At 36.6% G+C, this 13,404-nt stretch overlaps 2 protein-coding genes and 1 long non-coding RNA gene across 3 annotated transcripts in view; 1 reads left to right on the top strand and 2 right to left on the bottom strand.

Annotated features, from left to right (window-relative positions):
- Positions 1 to 4,046, top strand: part of LOC107645662 (sucrose synthase 2) — a 5,579-nt gene extending 1,533 nt beyond the window's left edge. The window contains exons 5-15 of the mRNA XM_016349734.2: positions 150 to 268; positions 360 to 576; positions 728 to 823; positions 954 to 1,127; positions 1,295 to 1,411; positions 1,515 to 1,681; positions 1,890 to 2,114; positions 2,501 to 2,822; positions 2,908 to 3,152; positions 3,231 to 3,369; positions 3,545 to 4,046. Of these exons, the coding sequence (XP_016205220.1) occupies positions 150 to 268; positions 360 to 576; positions 728 to 823; positions 954 to 1,127; positions 1,295 to 1,411; positions 1,515 to 1,681; positions 1,890 to 2,114; positions 2,501 to 2,822; positions 2,908 to 3,152; positions 3,231 to 3,369; positions 3,545 to 3,586 (1,863 nt within the window). The 3' untranslated portion in view covers positions 3,587 to 4,046. The remainder of the gene's footprint in view (positions 1 to 149; positions 269 to 359; positions 577 to 727; positions 824 to 953; positions 1,128 to 1,294; positions 1,412 to 1,514; positions 1,682 to 1,889; positions 2,115 to 2,500; positions 2,823 to 2,907; positions 3,153 to 3,230; positions 3,370 to 3,544) is intronic.
- LOC107645661 (endoglucanase 17) lies at positions 4,791 to 7,099 on the bottom strand. The gene is made up of 4 exons (XM_016349733.2): positions 6,634 to 7,099; positions 6,347 to 6,553; positions 6,078 to 6,278; positions 4,791 to 5,989 (listed from the first exon to the last, which is right to left on the bottom strand). Exons 1-4 carry the CDS (start codon positions 6,931 to 6,933, stop codon positions 5,126 to 5,128), a joined length of 1,572 nt encoding a protein of 523 aa, XP_016205219.1. The 5' UTR covers positions 6,934 to 7,099; the 3' UTR covers positions 4,791 to 5,125.
- Positions 8,110 to 10,113, bottom strand: LOC107647959. The gene is made up of 2 exons (XR_001621674.2): positions 10,057 to 10,113; positions 8,110 to 8,633 (listed from the first exon to the last, which is right to left on the bottom strand). It is a non-coding gene; the product is annotated as an uncharacterized LOC107647959 (long non-coding RNA).

The following is a 13,404-nucleotide window of genomic DNA, read 5'->3' as shown; positions in this document are numbered from 1 at the left end:
CTTCTCTCTCTCCCTTTTCTCTCTCTCTAGGTGAAAATGCATCCTCTTAGCAGAGTACTCGATGCACATTTCTATTTTGCAATTTTGTTTAGGTATGAGGAATATATGGATTTAGATTCTGATCTTTTTCTGCTTCATTATCATGGTAGGCACTGATGTTAAATGACCGTATACAAAGCATTTCCAAACTTCAATCTGCTCTGGCCAAGGCTGAGGAGTATCTTTCTAAGCTTGCACCTGAAACACTTTATTCCGAGTTTGAATATGTGTAAGCTATTCTTCAACAATCAATTTACAGTTTTCTCTTACCGCATGAACAATGTGAAAAAAATTTCATTTAACTCTTTCTTTGAGTGTAGGTTACAAGGAATGGGTTTTGAGAGGGGTTGGGGTGACACTGCTGAACGTGTATTAGAGAACATGCATTTGCTATTGGATATTCTCCAGGCTCCTGATCCTTCTATACTAGAGACTTTTCTTGGGAGAGTGCCTATGGTGTTTAATGTTGTTATATTATCTCCTCATGGCTACTTTGGCCAAGCCAATGTCCTGGGTTTGCCTGACACGGGAGGACAGGTATTCTTATTTATTATTAATATATCTTATTTGGCATAAGAAAAGTTAAGCTAGAGATTCTACATTGTTCAGTGTCCTCATTTCCACACTTTTGCCTCTTGCATTGTTTGAGTTATATATATGATCCTACATGAAAGGCTTGTATCTGCAGGTTGTTTATATACTAGATCAAGTCCGTGCCCTTGAGAATGAGATGCTCCTTCGGATCCAGAAGCAAGGACTTGATTTTACTCCTAGAATTTTGATTGTAAGTGTAACTTCTTGGGTCAGCTCTCTACATATTTGGCTGGGTTGTTTTGTAGTTGATTTTTTTTCCTCCTAAAAAGAATATTTTTTTTATATTCATACTAAATTAAAAATCCTCTGCAATTCTAAAGGTTACCAGGTTGATACCTGATGCAAAGGGTACAACATGCAACCAGCGGCTAGAAAGAGTCAGTGGTACTGAGTACACTCATATTTTGCGAGTTCCATTCAGATCTGATAAAGGAACCCTCAAGAAATGGATCTCGAGGTTTGATGTCTGGCCATATCTTGAGACTTATGCAGAGGTAAATGTGCAAAATCTATAGCTTGAATAATTCACCTGATTATGAACAATTATTAGGAACTAGAAATTATGAGTTAACAATTTCCTAGCTTCTGAGTTCTAGCACATACTATATGGTCTACCGTTTCCATTTAACATTTTATGGTTTTGTGTATTAACTATTAACAGGATGTTGCCAGTGAAATTGCTGCTGAGTTACAAGGTTATCCAGATTTCATCATTGGAAACTACAGTGATGGGAACCTTGTTGCATCTTTATTGGCTTATAAGATGGGAGTTACCCAGGTTCTTTCCTGTTCTCTGTCATCTTAATTTTTCCATACAAATGTGAAAGCTCAAGTCTCGTGCCGATAATGCAACTTAATATATTTAACGTTCATATGTGTAGTGCACAATTGCGCATGCGCTGGAGAAGACAAAATATCCAGATTCAGATATATATTGGAAGAAATTTGAGGATAAATATCATTTTTCATGTCAGTTCACTGCTGACTTAATAGCTATGAATAATGCAGATTTTATCATCACTAGTACATACCAAGAGATTGCGGGGACGTAAGTATACTGTTCATGAGATATAGTGTACTTACGATTTTTGAAACATAATTTCTTGTGATCTATATTTCTTGTGATCAAGTACCTAATCATAGTTCTAATTTAAATTTATTTCGAAGTCTTATTACTAATCACTTCTTATTTATTGTTTTGTAGTTTTGCTAATGCAACCTCATGTCTTTTACTTTACTTGCTTTTTATATTTCAGGAAGAATACTGTTGGCCAGTATGAGAGCCACACTGCTTTTACTCTTCCTGGACTCTATAGGGTTGTCCATGGCATTGATGTGTTTGATCCCAAGTTCAATATTGTCTCTCCTGGAGCAGACATGTCAATCTATTTCCCCTACTCCGACAAACAGAAAAGATTAACATCTCTGCATGGTTCCATTGAAAAGCTATTATTTGATCCTGAGCAGACTGATGAGCACATGTGAGTGTAGTCGAATAGCTTAAAATTTTAATTTGGCTCTACTCCTACAATAATCTATATCTCCAACGTAATTGAAATGAAGGACTAGTTGTCTTGTCATGCATTACGCAAAAAGTTCTGTTTTAAGTATATGATCTGTTAGCCAAGTCATTGCTTGTCCTGAATTCATGGATCCAATCTCTGCTGTTACTTGTTTCAACTGTAGATAATCAATGCCGTTGTCTTGTTCGAAATCCCATGTTGCAAATATTGTTATTTCTCAGAATTGATAGAATATGTGCATCTTTTTTTTTCCTACTACTTTTTTTTGAAAAAGCATGTTAGATTCATCAGATATGACTGCGACTACCTCAGTTAATAAGTTTATCTTCGTCACTGTGTGGTAGTGGCACGCTGAAAGACAAGTCAAAGCCTATAATCTTCTCCATGGCAAGGCTAGACAGAGTAAAAAACATCTCTGGCTTGGTAGAAAGCTTTGCTAAGAACAACAAATTGAGGGAATTGGTGAACCTTGTGGTGGTTGCTGGTTATATTGATGTGAAAAAGTCAAGGGACAGAGAAGAAATATCAGAAATTGAGAAGATGCATGGTCTCATAAAAGAGTACAATCTCGATGGTGATTTTCGGTGGATTGCTGCCCAAACAAATAGAGCACGTAATGGTGAGCTGTATCGTTACATAGCGGACACAAAAGGTGTTTTCGTTCAGGTAATGTATCTCCACCTCTACTGTTTCATTGATCCCCAGGGCTTCATTCCTCCCTCACTCACTCACTATTCCTCTCTTACTGCAGCCTGCTTTCTATGAAGCTTTTGGTCTTACAGTTGTGGAGGCCATGACTTGTGGCCTTCCCACATTTGCTACCTGCCATGGTGGTCCTGCTGAGATCATCGAACATGGTGTATCAGGATTCCATATTGATCCTTATCACCCTGACCAAGTTTCTGAGATTTTGCTTGGATTCTTCCAAAAATGCAATGAAGATCCAAGCCATTGGAATAAAATATCTGATGGTGGTCTTCAAAGAATTTATGAAAGGTAAGCAATTTTCATAATATTAGGTAGTTTTCCTTTTATTTTCCCTGGTGATATTTATGCTAAAGAAACAATAAACAGGTACACATGGAAGATATATTCTGAAAGGCTTATGACCTTGGCTGGAGTTTATAGTTTCTGGAAACACGTCTCCAAATTAGAAAGGCGTGAAACCCGAAGATATCTTGAGATGTTCTATATTCTGAAGTTCCGCGATTTGGTGAGTTATGTTGCATCTGTTTGCTGCTTAGTTTTAGAACCAGGTTCTAATGCTGCTATCATGAAGCCGGATTATGAACTTTTCAAGCATTAGTAATGGCTAAAAGCCTAAAAGAAACATAATCATTTCTTACAAGCATTAATTTCAACTGTGTGCGCTGCAACTTGTTTTGCAGGTAAATTCAGTTCCGCTGGCAAAGGATGATGATGCAAATTAGCCAGCTGGTTTGTCCTAACAGCTATTGTATTTTCACCAGGTGTTGACAGCAGACAATAAGAGTCTTATACCGAGTGTATATAAGTCTGCTTCTTGTGTTGTAAAATCTTGTTCTGCAAAAAATGTAGGAGCTCCATGGATAGTTGTCCATGTTAGCTCTGATTGTCTCGGTGATTCTGGGAACTCATTGTTGGATGTATCGTTTCCCCGTGGCTTAGCACTTAGCCAAGCTGTTGTGAAAGCTCGAATATAATTGAAAGCTCAAATTTGCGAGTTTTTAGGATTATTCCAAGTTTAAGACAACAATTGCACCATGATGGAATTTCGTTGCCCTCAGAAAGACTACAGTATTACACTGATGCAATTTCCTTAGAAAGATTTTATATTTATAATAACTAGGTACCTACGTTGTCAATTATGCCTCAAAGTTATAGAAGACTTGAGTATCTTTTTATTGGTCACGGTCATGGTCCCCAACCCCAATCCCATCCCTTGTTTGTTTCATTTATGAAGTAAGAAAGACTTTTAGGTGAGTTGTGTAGAAAGAGGCTGAAAACGGCAAAGGGGGCCCAAGGGACTTGTGGCGTTTTGAGGTGGGGGCGAGCACAGCCATTGGTTCTATGTAATGAAGTTGCTCAGTTAGTTGCATTGGGGGAATTTCTTTCCATCCTCAATCAGATTGGACGCTTTCTGTTGCAGTTTTTTGAGGCATGCTATCCCTCTTCCCTCAAAAGAGAGTTGCAGGCCTTACACTTTCTGACACCTGCAACAACACAACAGGGTCTAGCCGAACCAGCCTTTTTGACCCCGTTGTCCACATTCCCCAATATGTTCACATGTCTCCCAAGACCCCTTTTTTTCTTCATTTCGCCCTCTTTTCAACGGTCAAATACTCGTTATCCGCAACTAGCTAAAGAAATAAATTGATCGGGTGCTCTTGCACACTACCCACTGCAATTCTTGCTTTTACTCATCTTACTGCAAATTTGCAAAATATACTAGTATTAAACTACTAATACAGTATACTTTTCTTACCCTTTCTAGCCTTATTCATGGAATATTTCCTGGTTTCAAGGAATAAGCCCTATGCTAAATTCCTTCATAAAATAATAATAATGATATATAGACATCTACTTGGTTTTTTACAACTAATTACTTCATATATTCAAGATACCCTTTACTTTGTTTACAACTACCAAGTAGGATAGTTAAAACGAGATTTATATTCAAGTACTTTGTTGGTTTTTTAACTAATTAGAACAACACCGCTGTCTTACACCAGAATCTCAAATCATCGCAATGCACCGATACCAACAGAGTTTAATTAATATAGAAAATCACACAACCACAAGTTAACGGCGTTTCTCACACGAAACTACAATAACTAAACTCGTAAACGCCAACAAACTGTAAAATAGAACACCAAACCCTACGTGGTGCTTCAAGGTTATAGGGAGGCTGGTCCTTACCATAGCACTTTATCCCCTTACACCTTGTGCACTTTTTACATAACCCTGAAAGTTAACCAAAGATAGTGTGGTCAGAGTTGGCCAAATGAGTGTGCAAGATAAGCGAGTGCACCCACAAGAGGTGCGTTGATATAAGTGGCTGGCTCTGACTGCTCATAATCTGACCGTTGATCCGGGAACCTATCATGCAGATCCGGCCCTCCAATCACAGCACCAACAAGAACGTTGGGGTTGGGGGCTTGTGAGTTCATGACACCGAACCCTGCTGAGCATTGGATCTTGCCAGGGTGTACAGAAATGGACGGCAGAGATGATCCCCGGTGGTGTATCCTTCTTGGGTACCTTGGACCATACCCCACCATGTACGACATCTTCAAGGGATTATCTCCCAGCAAGTAATCCACCTGCTTTTTGGCTATTGCACGGAGCCTCTTGGGAGTAACGGTGGTGCCGCCACAGTTGACGACGGTGTGGGATTTGGTCAAGTACTTGGCATAGGTTAAGAGAAGGAAGGAGGTGGATGTAACATACTGCATGTTGCTATCACTCATCTTGAATAGAAGGCCACCTGGTGTGTATTGTGCGGAAGAGAAAGAGGTTCCTGGAATGAGGGAACAGATGAAATTGTCCGCGTGACCCTTGTAGTCATGTAGGGTTTGCACTTTCTGAACTAGAAATTCCTTAGAGAGAAGGATTCTTGCTCCAACATGCTTGTTATCCCACCCAAATGTATTGTCAGATTCTGCAGCACCAAGTGTTTGTCCATTAACCTTAATGTAGTTAAGATAGATGGAGTTCCTAGTAGCCTTGTGCAACCAAGCAGCACCCCAAAGAAGCTCATCCTCATAACCAGAGTAAGAGCAGTAGAACGGGCACACAAATGGCTTCAACCCATTGCTGTATGATCCTCTGTATTTATCAGCAAATTGGAAAACCTGAACCCAAAAACACAAGGCAAAGTTATTAGATATATACATATACGTACAAGTATACGTATACAACAAGCAAAAGAAGAATGCTTACAGAGATGGCCCTCCTAACCAAAATTTTGGAGTAGGTGGGGTCGGTTTTCTTGAAAACAAGAGAAGCAGCTGCAAGAGCCGCAGCGGTTTCCGCGGCCACCTCTGAACCGGGGGTACTCTTGTCTATCTTGTACACATTTCTTGGAGTATCCATGTCTTCTGGCCTCTCCCAACACGCGTGGTCCTTCTTAGCGTCTCCCACCTTCAACCACCACCAAACCAATTAACAGTGTTGTGAGGAAAAACATGAAAGAAAGAGAGAAAAGAAACCTGAACATAAATGGTGCCAGGATGTGCAGTGGCTTTGAGAAGGTAATCAGTTCCCCAGCGAATGGCCTCTCTGGCATTCTGCAACTCGCCCTTCATGACCCCACCGAACTCGAGAACACTCCATGAGAGCATGGTGGTCGTGAATGCCATCGGAAAACCGAACTTCACATTGTCCCCTGCATCGTAGTACCCTCCCACCAAATCAACCTGCATTGCCGCATTTTCAACTCAAATAAGCAAAATGCAAGAGACAGAGAAAAGGAGAGCATGAAAATGGAGATGATTACATGCATGGCAGAGCCATCAGAGAGAGCAGAGTCTCTCCTCCAAGTTATCCTCTGGTTAGAAGGGAGCTTGCCAGACCTCTGGCCTTCAAAGAAGATGATGGACTTGCTGAGAGCATCTCTGTAGTTGTGAGAGGCGAAGCGGTGAGGGTGAGGGCGGTGGCCATGGTTGGGGAAGGGGAAGGAGTGAGAGAGAAGAGTGGTTGAGAGAAGAGTTAGAAGGAAAAACAAAGAAGGAAGGAAGAGAGGCATGTTGAGTGAGAGAGAAAGAAGCAACCAACCGAGGAAGGTGAAGTGACACATGCAAGAATGAGTGAGGTTAATTTATAGAAGAAGCAAAAGCTGCAGCAATGGCTAAAATCATGCTTGGTTCCAAGTTTACAACAATACGAATAATTAGGACCACACCCTATATACTAATTAACAGGGGCTTGCCATTAATCTAACACTTCTTTTTCCTTCATCAAATAAATAAAAACTGCAAAAGTTCAAGGGAGTTATCTCGTTCTGCGTGCAACCAAGAACGCGAGGGTTACCTATATAAGAGAAAAAGTTTATCTAATACACGGAGAAATTAAAATATTTAGATTCTAAACCATTTGGTTAGCTCTAAATTTATGATCATATTCGAATGTTTAAATTATAAAATATTTTAGAGTTTAGCAAAAATCGATATATAGGTATTTGCTATATAAAGTTATAAACACAACAATGTTAGGCTAATTTTTTTAGTTATGGAAGTTTAAAATGTGTAATACTCAATTATGGAAAAATAGTGTGTTTTTTATGGATATGGAGATATATTTTTTTTAAATTAAAATTCATAAATCAGAGACTCAATTTTGCTTTTGGAAACAAAACTTAGAGTCAAATTTGGGATAATAGAGAGATGTGAGCTTTAGATTTGTGTGGGTTGAAAATTTTTTTTAAGAGATAAGCAAATTAGTAGATCAGTTTTGTGGCCAAAAAAAATTATAAACTACAAATTTAATTTTCAGATTTGTGATCATCCATACAAAAAAAATAAAAAATACACCAACTCTCCACATTATTTAAAAATACCACCACAATTTCAATAATAAAAATAAAAAGTGTGGTACATAATCAGTACTAAATATTATCATTTTGTGCCGGCAATAATTTATACTCATATTTAGAGTCATCCCAAAAGATGGATATTTGATTTTCACATAATGAAGGTTTGTATATAAAATTATTATTATAGCTTTTAATTAGTATTTTTTTTTTGTCAATGAACTCTTTCTTTTATTAATATTATAAATATTTTGAAAATTAATAATTATTCTCCTAACAAATACCCTAAGCAGATGAAAATAATAACTTTTAATTTTTTTCAAAAGTGTATTAGAAATATAAAAAATTTTAATTTTTCAATGAAAACTTTTTTTATTGCTTCTTCAACTAAGCAAACGAAAGAAAAAAGAAAAGAAAAACCAGAAATTATTTTTAATACGAAAATAAAGATGATATTTTGGTTGAATATTGATATTTAAAGTGTATTACAATACTGTGAATATGCAAAAAAAGTGTTTATCAAACATCTTGCGTATTGGTCAGAATATTGACACATGTTCAATACGCATCATGCGTGTTGCTAAGATGATGAGACATATCCAATAGGGGTGTTCGCGGTGCGGTTTGGTTCGGTTTTTGAAGGAAAAGTCATCCGATCCGATCGTTTAATTAAGCTGCGGTTCGGTTTGGTTCGGTTTTTTTTTCAAGGTCATCCGAACCAAACCAAACCAATTAAAATCGGTTTGGTTTGGTTCGGTTTGTTCGGTTTTTTCAATCAAATAAAAAAAATTCTACCATACTATTATGCAATGTCATAAGATTGAAATCAACAAGCCAAAATACACAATAGCCAAAATCATAAGATTGAAAATACATAATGTCGGAGATCTGATGCTTGTTGATTCATTCGGAATAGGAACTGGAGGCAATCCAGTGTCGCCCATATTCTCACTTGAACTGACGTCAAACTACATAAACAAGCAATAACCATTAACCAGCAATAAACAAAACAGAACAAAACTTGATAATCTGAACAAGCAATGAACAAAACCAGCAATAAACAAGCAATAATAAAAAAATTAATATTTAAAAAATAATTCATTCTCTGACTGTTGAGGTTGTTCAGAGTGTAGCAGCATATGATGTTGTAAATATGAATTCAATACAATTCAATGCTAAATGCCCTCTCATCATTTTTTTACAATCAACAAAATAATAGTGTGTGTGGTGTATTATTCAGTGTTAACTTACTAGTTCTTAACAGTGCTACTCCTTTCTTCTATAACCTTCCAATTAATCTCATTGAATTTAAACCATGGTGGTATTAAAATAATGTATAATAATATTAATAATTACACTTTCTATCATATTGGTGTGGATAGATGGAAACAAATAACCTAACCCCATCTTCCGTGTCTTATCTCCCAATATTTAGCAGCACAAAGAAATGTAGCTAGTATGGTCAAAATAGTAGAAAAAACTTGCCTTGATTATTAGAAATTATCATCGTGGCACCATGTAACCGCTAAAGTCATAGATACTACAATACAAATAACTATTTTTTATTTATTCACACTAATCAAAACTAGTTATGCAGATTGATTAATTATCATGTCCTAATATATAATATAGTTTTATAAAGTTGCTGCAAATAAGAAGCCATACAGCCAAGGCAGAAGATGGAATTTCTTTGTCAGTGTCCTAAAGATCCTAATAGCTTTTGTTCCTCCAATTATATTTAAAAGCAAGGGAATTGGTAACTGAAGTATGGGCCAATGTTAATTATATTATATGCTACTAAATAGAGGCATAAACTGGCCGTACACATATTCTTCTAGGCTATAAGAAATGGTGAATTCACAAAATAAACTAACTAATGGTTATAGTGATGCCACAAACCCAAATTCATCTGTGTTTATTCCCCTGGGAGAAAACATCTTAATTCCAATTGAACAATATGCTTCTTTCACATGTTAATATGCTGGTTTTGTTCATTTTTTTACAGTTTTAATATGCTGCTTGTTGCCTTAGTTTTGAGAATTCCTGTTGCTTCAATTTTCTTAATTAATTCTTATCATGTATTCATATCTGAACAAGCAATGAACAAAACCAGCAATAAACAAGCAATCACCAGCAATAAACAAGCAATGAACCAGCAATAAACAAAACAGAACAAAACTTGATAATCTGAACAAGCAATGAACAAAATTACCAAAATCAGCAATAACCCTAAACTGAACAATAAATCAGCAAGACCAAAATTACCAACAATAGACTGAATACATGGTAAACACTAAACAGCAATACCAACAATAACCCTAACCTGAATAAACTGAACAATAACCTCAAGCAGCAATACCAACAAGGCAACAATGCATTAGTAAAGTTTACCTGAATAGATGGCTCGGGCTCCATATGCACTTGAATCGGTGGCTGGGTGGGAGACTTGGGAGACTTGGCCGGTGGGTGGGTGGCTCAGGCTGGCTTCCACTTCGAGTTTCAAGGAGTGAAGGAGGTGAGATTTGGAGGAAGAGGAAGGCCTCGAGTATCAAGGAGGTGGGTGGCTCAGGCTGGCTCCGTGGGGGGTCTGTGGTGGCTCCGATCTGGGATTTGGGCGGGGTTAGGTTTCCATGGGGGGAGAGACTCGCGCAGCACAGCAGCAAGGTAAGGTAAGGTGAGTAGTGAGTACTGACTAGGGAGGGAGTAGTAGGTAACGCGTTTGGGGGGTGGGGTAGTTTTAATTTTTAGGGTTTTGGGAAGAACCGGTTCGGTTCGGTTCGGTTAGGGTTTTGGTGGCAAGAACCGAAAACCGAACCGAACCGCAGAAAAACAGCAAAACATCACTTTTTTCGGTTTTTCAATTTTCGGTTATTTCGGTTTTTGATTTTTTCGGTTCGGTCCATCGGTTTAGTTCGGTCCGGATCGGTTTTGAACACCCCTAATATCCAACACGTATTCTGCGTGATGACCTTCCACCTATAAAATCTATTCGCCTCTAATTATACTAAATAATTTTATTTTTAACAAAAACACCAATATTTTTTTCATATAAAAAAACCCACCAAGAAAAACACCTTACATATTTAATGAAAACTTATATAATCAATAATATCAACGATCAATCCATGGTATATTCTTTTTGGTTGTAGAGTTTCTTTTGCTCAATGGATCTAGCTAGGTTGAGTGCTGTGGTCCAAAAAAGCACTGAAACTGAAGCCCGGCCCACTAACCATAATAACAGAGTACATAGTAACTACTGCATAGTCAGAGAACAAACAAAACAAAATGGTCAATGCTTCAACTAAGAAAAGCTGTCGGAAAAAGGTGGTGAACACAAGCATGGAAAACACACTGATCCCTCAAGTTCATCGGTTAATTCACTAAAACTGAACCTTCATAAATTAAAGGCCCATACGCAGACATTGCATGGTATATGGAACACCCATATACTATGAAGATATATGGAAATTTCTAGCCTCTAGTTATAATCCTTTACACATAAGACATAGACATAGTACATAACACCAACATATGATATGTCTCATGCATTAAAATAAATTGTTCATGACATAATTGGGGTGACAATAATAAAATACAGTACGGGTTTTTATCACTTCTTCATCTAACCTCTTGTTCTATAGAGTATTTGAAACCATAAGATGTAATTAAGAATCATATCGAACTATAAAAACAAGCAAAATAATCAAACCTAAAAAAGAATAAGTCAAACCTTTATAGTGAAGTATCCGAATATTGAGAGTGTTATTATTGGTAAATAATATAGGATGGAAAGTGGAAAGTAGGCTAAAATGGGAAATTGATTAATTGATGATAGCAAATAATGAAAATGAAAGTTTAGGTGAAACAAGTAAACTAAGTAGGGAAATAATGAGAATATGGAGGCAATAGTAATAGGTAGCGTGAAGGCAATAGTCATGTGCTAGTCTGAAGTACTGATGAGTTCCCACATGGAGCAGTAGTAGAGACTAGACAATTGATGCCCATTTCTTCTTCTCTTCAGTTCCCTCCCTCTGTAAAAGGATCATTTCCTCAGAGTACCGTACGGTAGTATAGGACTGAGCCTCAATGCAAATAAAGCCTGACACCACGTTCCTCCTTTTTTCATCCAACCGGCAAAATCAACCTCCAAATTTATTGCTTGCAATTTCATGTGTAAATTAAAAACATCTCATTTAATTATTTTTCTAACAACAATATTAGGCTCAATTTTATGGATATGGAAGGTTTGTGTGTGTTCTGCCTTGGTATGGATTCATGTGGTACAAGACAAATATGTGGGACAGTTTTTTGTGAGTGTGAGGTAGAAGAATTCGAACCATGCGAGTTCTTTGATTTTAAAATTTTGCATAACAAATTGCATGGTCCGTTTTGTAGCCGGAGAAATTTGAATTTCAGAAGATGGAAATCGGATCCTTTGTATTGCTTGTAATTGGTTTTTTTTATGAGAGAGAACTCGGACCGTCCGTTTAGTGAGAGAGAACTCGTAGGGTCCGAGTTCTGTTCCACTGACACTATAACGTTGTGAAACACCTCTCTTCTGCATAACCGAATCCAACACTATTCTTACTTCCATATTCAAATTAAAAAGCGACAATATTACAGGACTGGATAATTTACTCTTTTTAGCTAGTACTTAGTCAACCACTGTATTTTTGTAAGCTGGTGTTAAAAAAAAGTCCAAATACACTAATAAAGTAGGTATCTTAGTTAAAATTAGTTTTATTTATTTTATTGATCCTATATTTTTATCAAATTTTCAATTAAGTTTTTACATTTTTTTAGTTGGATTTCTAGTTACTTTTAATTTTGTAATTAGGTCTTTTTTATATCAAAAACTTTAAAATTAACAGAATATTTCTCTCAAAATACATGCCGTCAAAGATCTAATTAGGTTTTTAATTATAAATACCTTTAATTTGTAAAAATATGTTTAATTAACTCTAACATTTTTTATACTAGAAATGACCTAATTGTAAAATTAAAAGTAGTGTAAGAATCCAATTAAAAAATATACATATAAAAACTTAATTAAAATTTTAGTAAAATTATAAGACCAAAAATTAAACATTAAAATTATTGTCTAATATATACAAAAATTGTTAGTTCATGGACTTTTCTCTTTGACTAATTTGCATCTAAGTTGGATCTTATCGATCTCACAATGGTTTGATACTAAGATGTGTTGGTTTGGTTTTGTCAATGTCATTCTTAAAATTCACGATATGCCACCAAAACAAAATAGTGAAATTACGTACCATATTAATGAGCAGACTTACCGATACGAATATCTCCTGTGATGAGCAACAGTTTTCCCAATGCCACAAACACACAACACATTTATTCCATGAACACCATAATTGCCACCAACTATCCATATGGGCACTGGTGTCATAAAGTGTGAATGAGTTTTATTATGGAGTCTTGTGTTGTAATTTATTTCAGATACTTCAAGTGAGACATAGTCTCAAATACTTGCGTACATGCCATGCCGTGTTTCAATTTTAAATACACAATAACATTGTAATATGGAAGTTGCACTCGTTGTTCTTTGATTCTATCTAATTGTAGTAGCCAATAGGGGAGTGTGTCGATTTAGTGTAAGATCTTGGCTAAGATCTTTGTGTGTTGGGTAAAATGAATAACGTATCTCTATAATTTGTAGCATACTACAATAATTACTCCAATTACGCTGGCTTGTTGTTAAGTTCATTGTTGGCA

The sequence above is a fragment of the Arachis ipaensis genome, chromosome B06 (assembly GCF_000816755.2).
Source record: "Arachis ipaensis cultivar K30076 chromosome B06, Araip1.1, whole genome shotgun sequence".
In the NCBI taxonomy this organism is placed as follows: Eukaryota; Viridiplantae; Streptophyta; class Magnoliopsida; order Fabales; family Fabaceae; genus Arachis; species Arachis ipaensis.
This window is presented reverse-complemented; position numbering and strand designations above follow the sequence as displayed.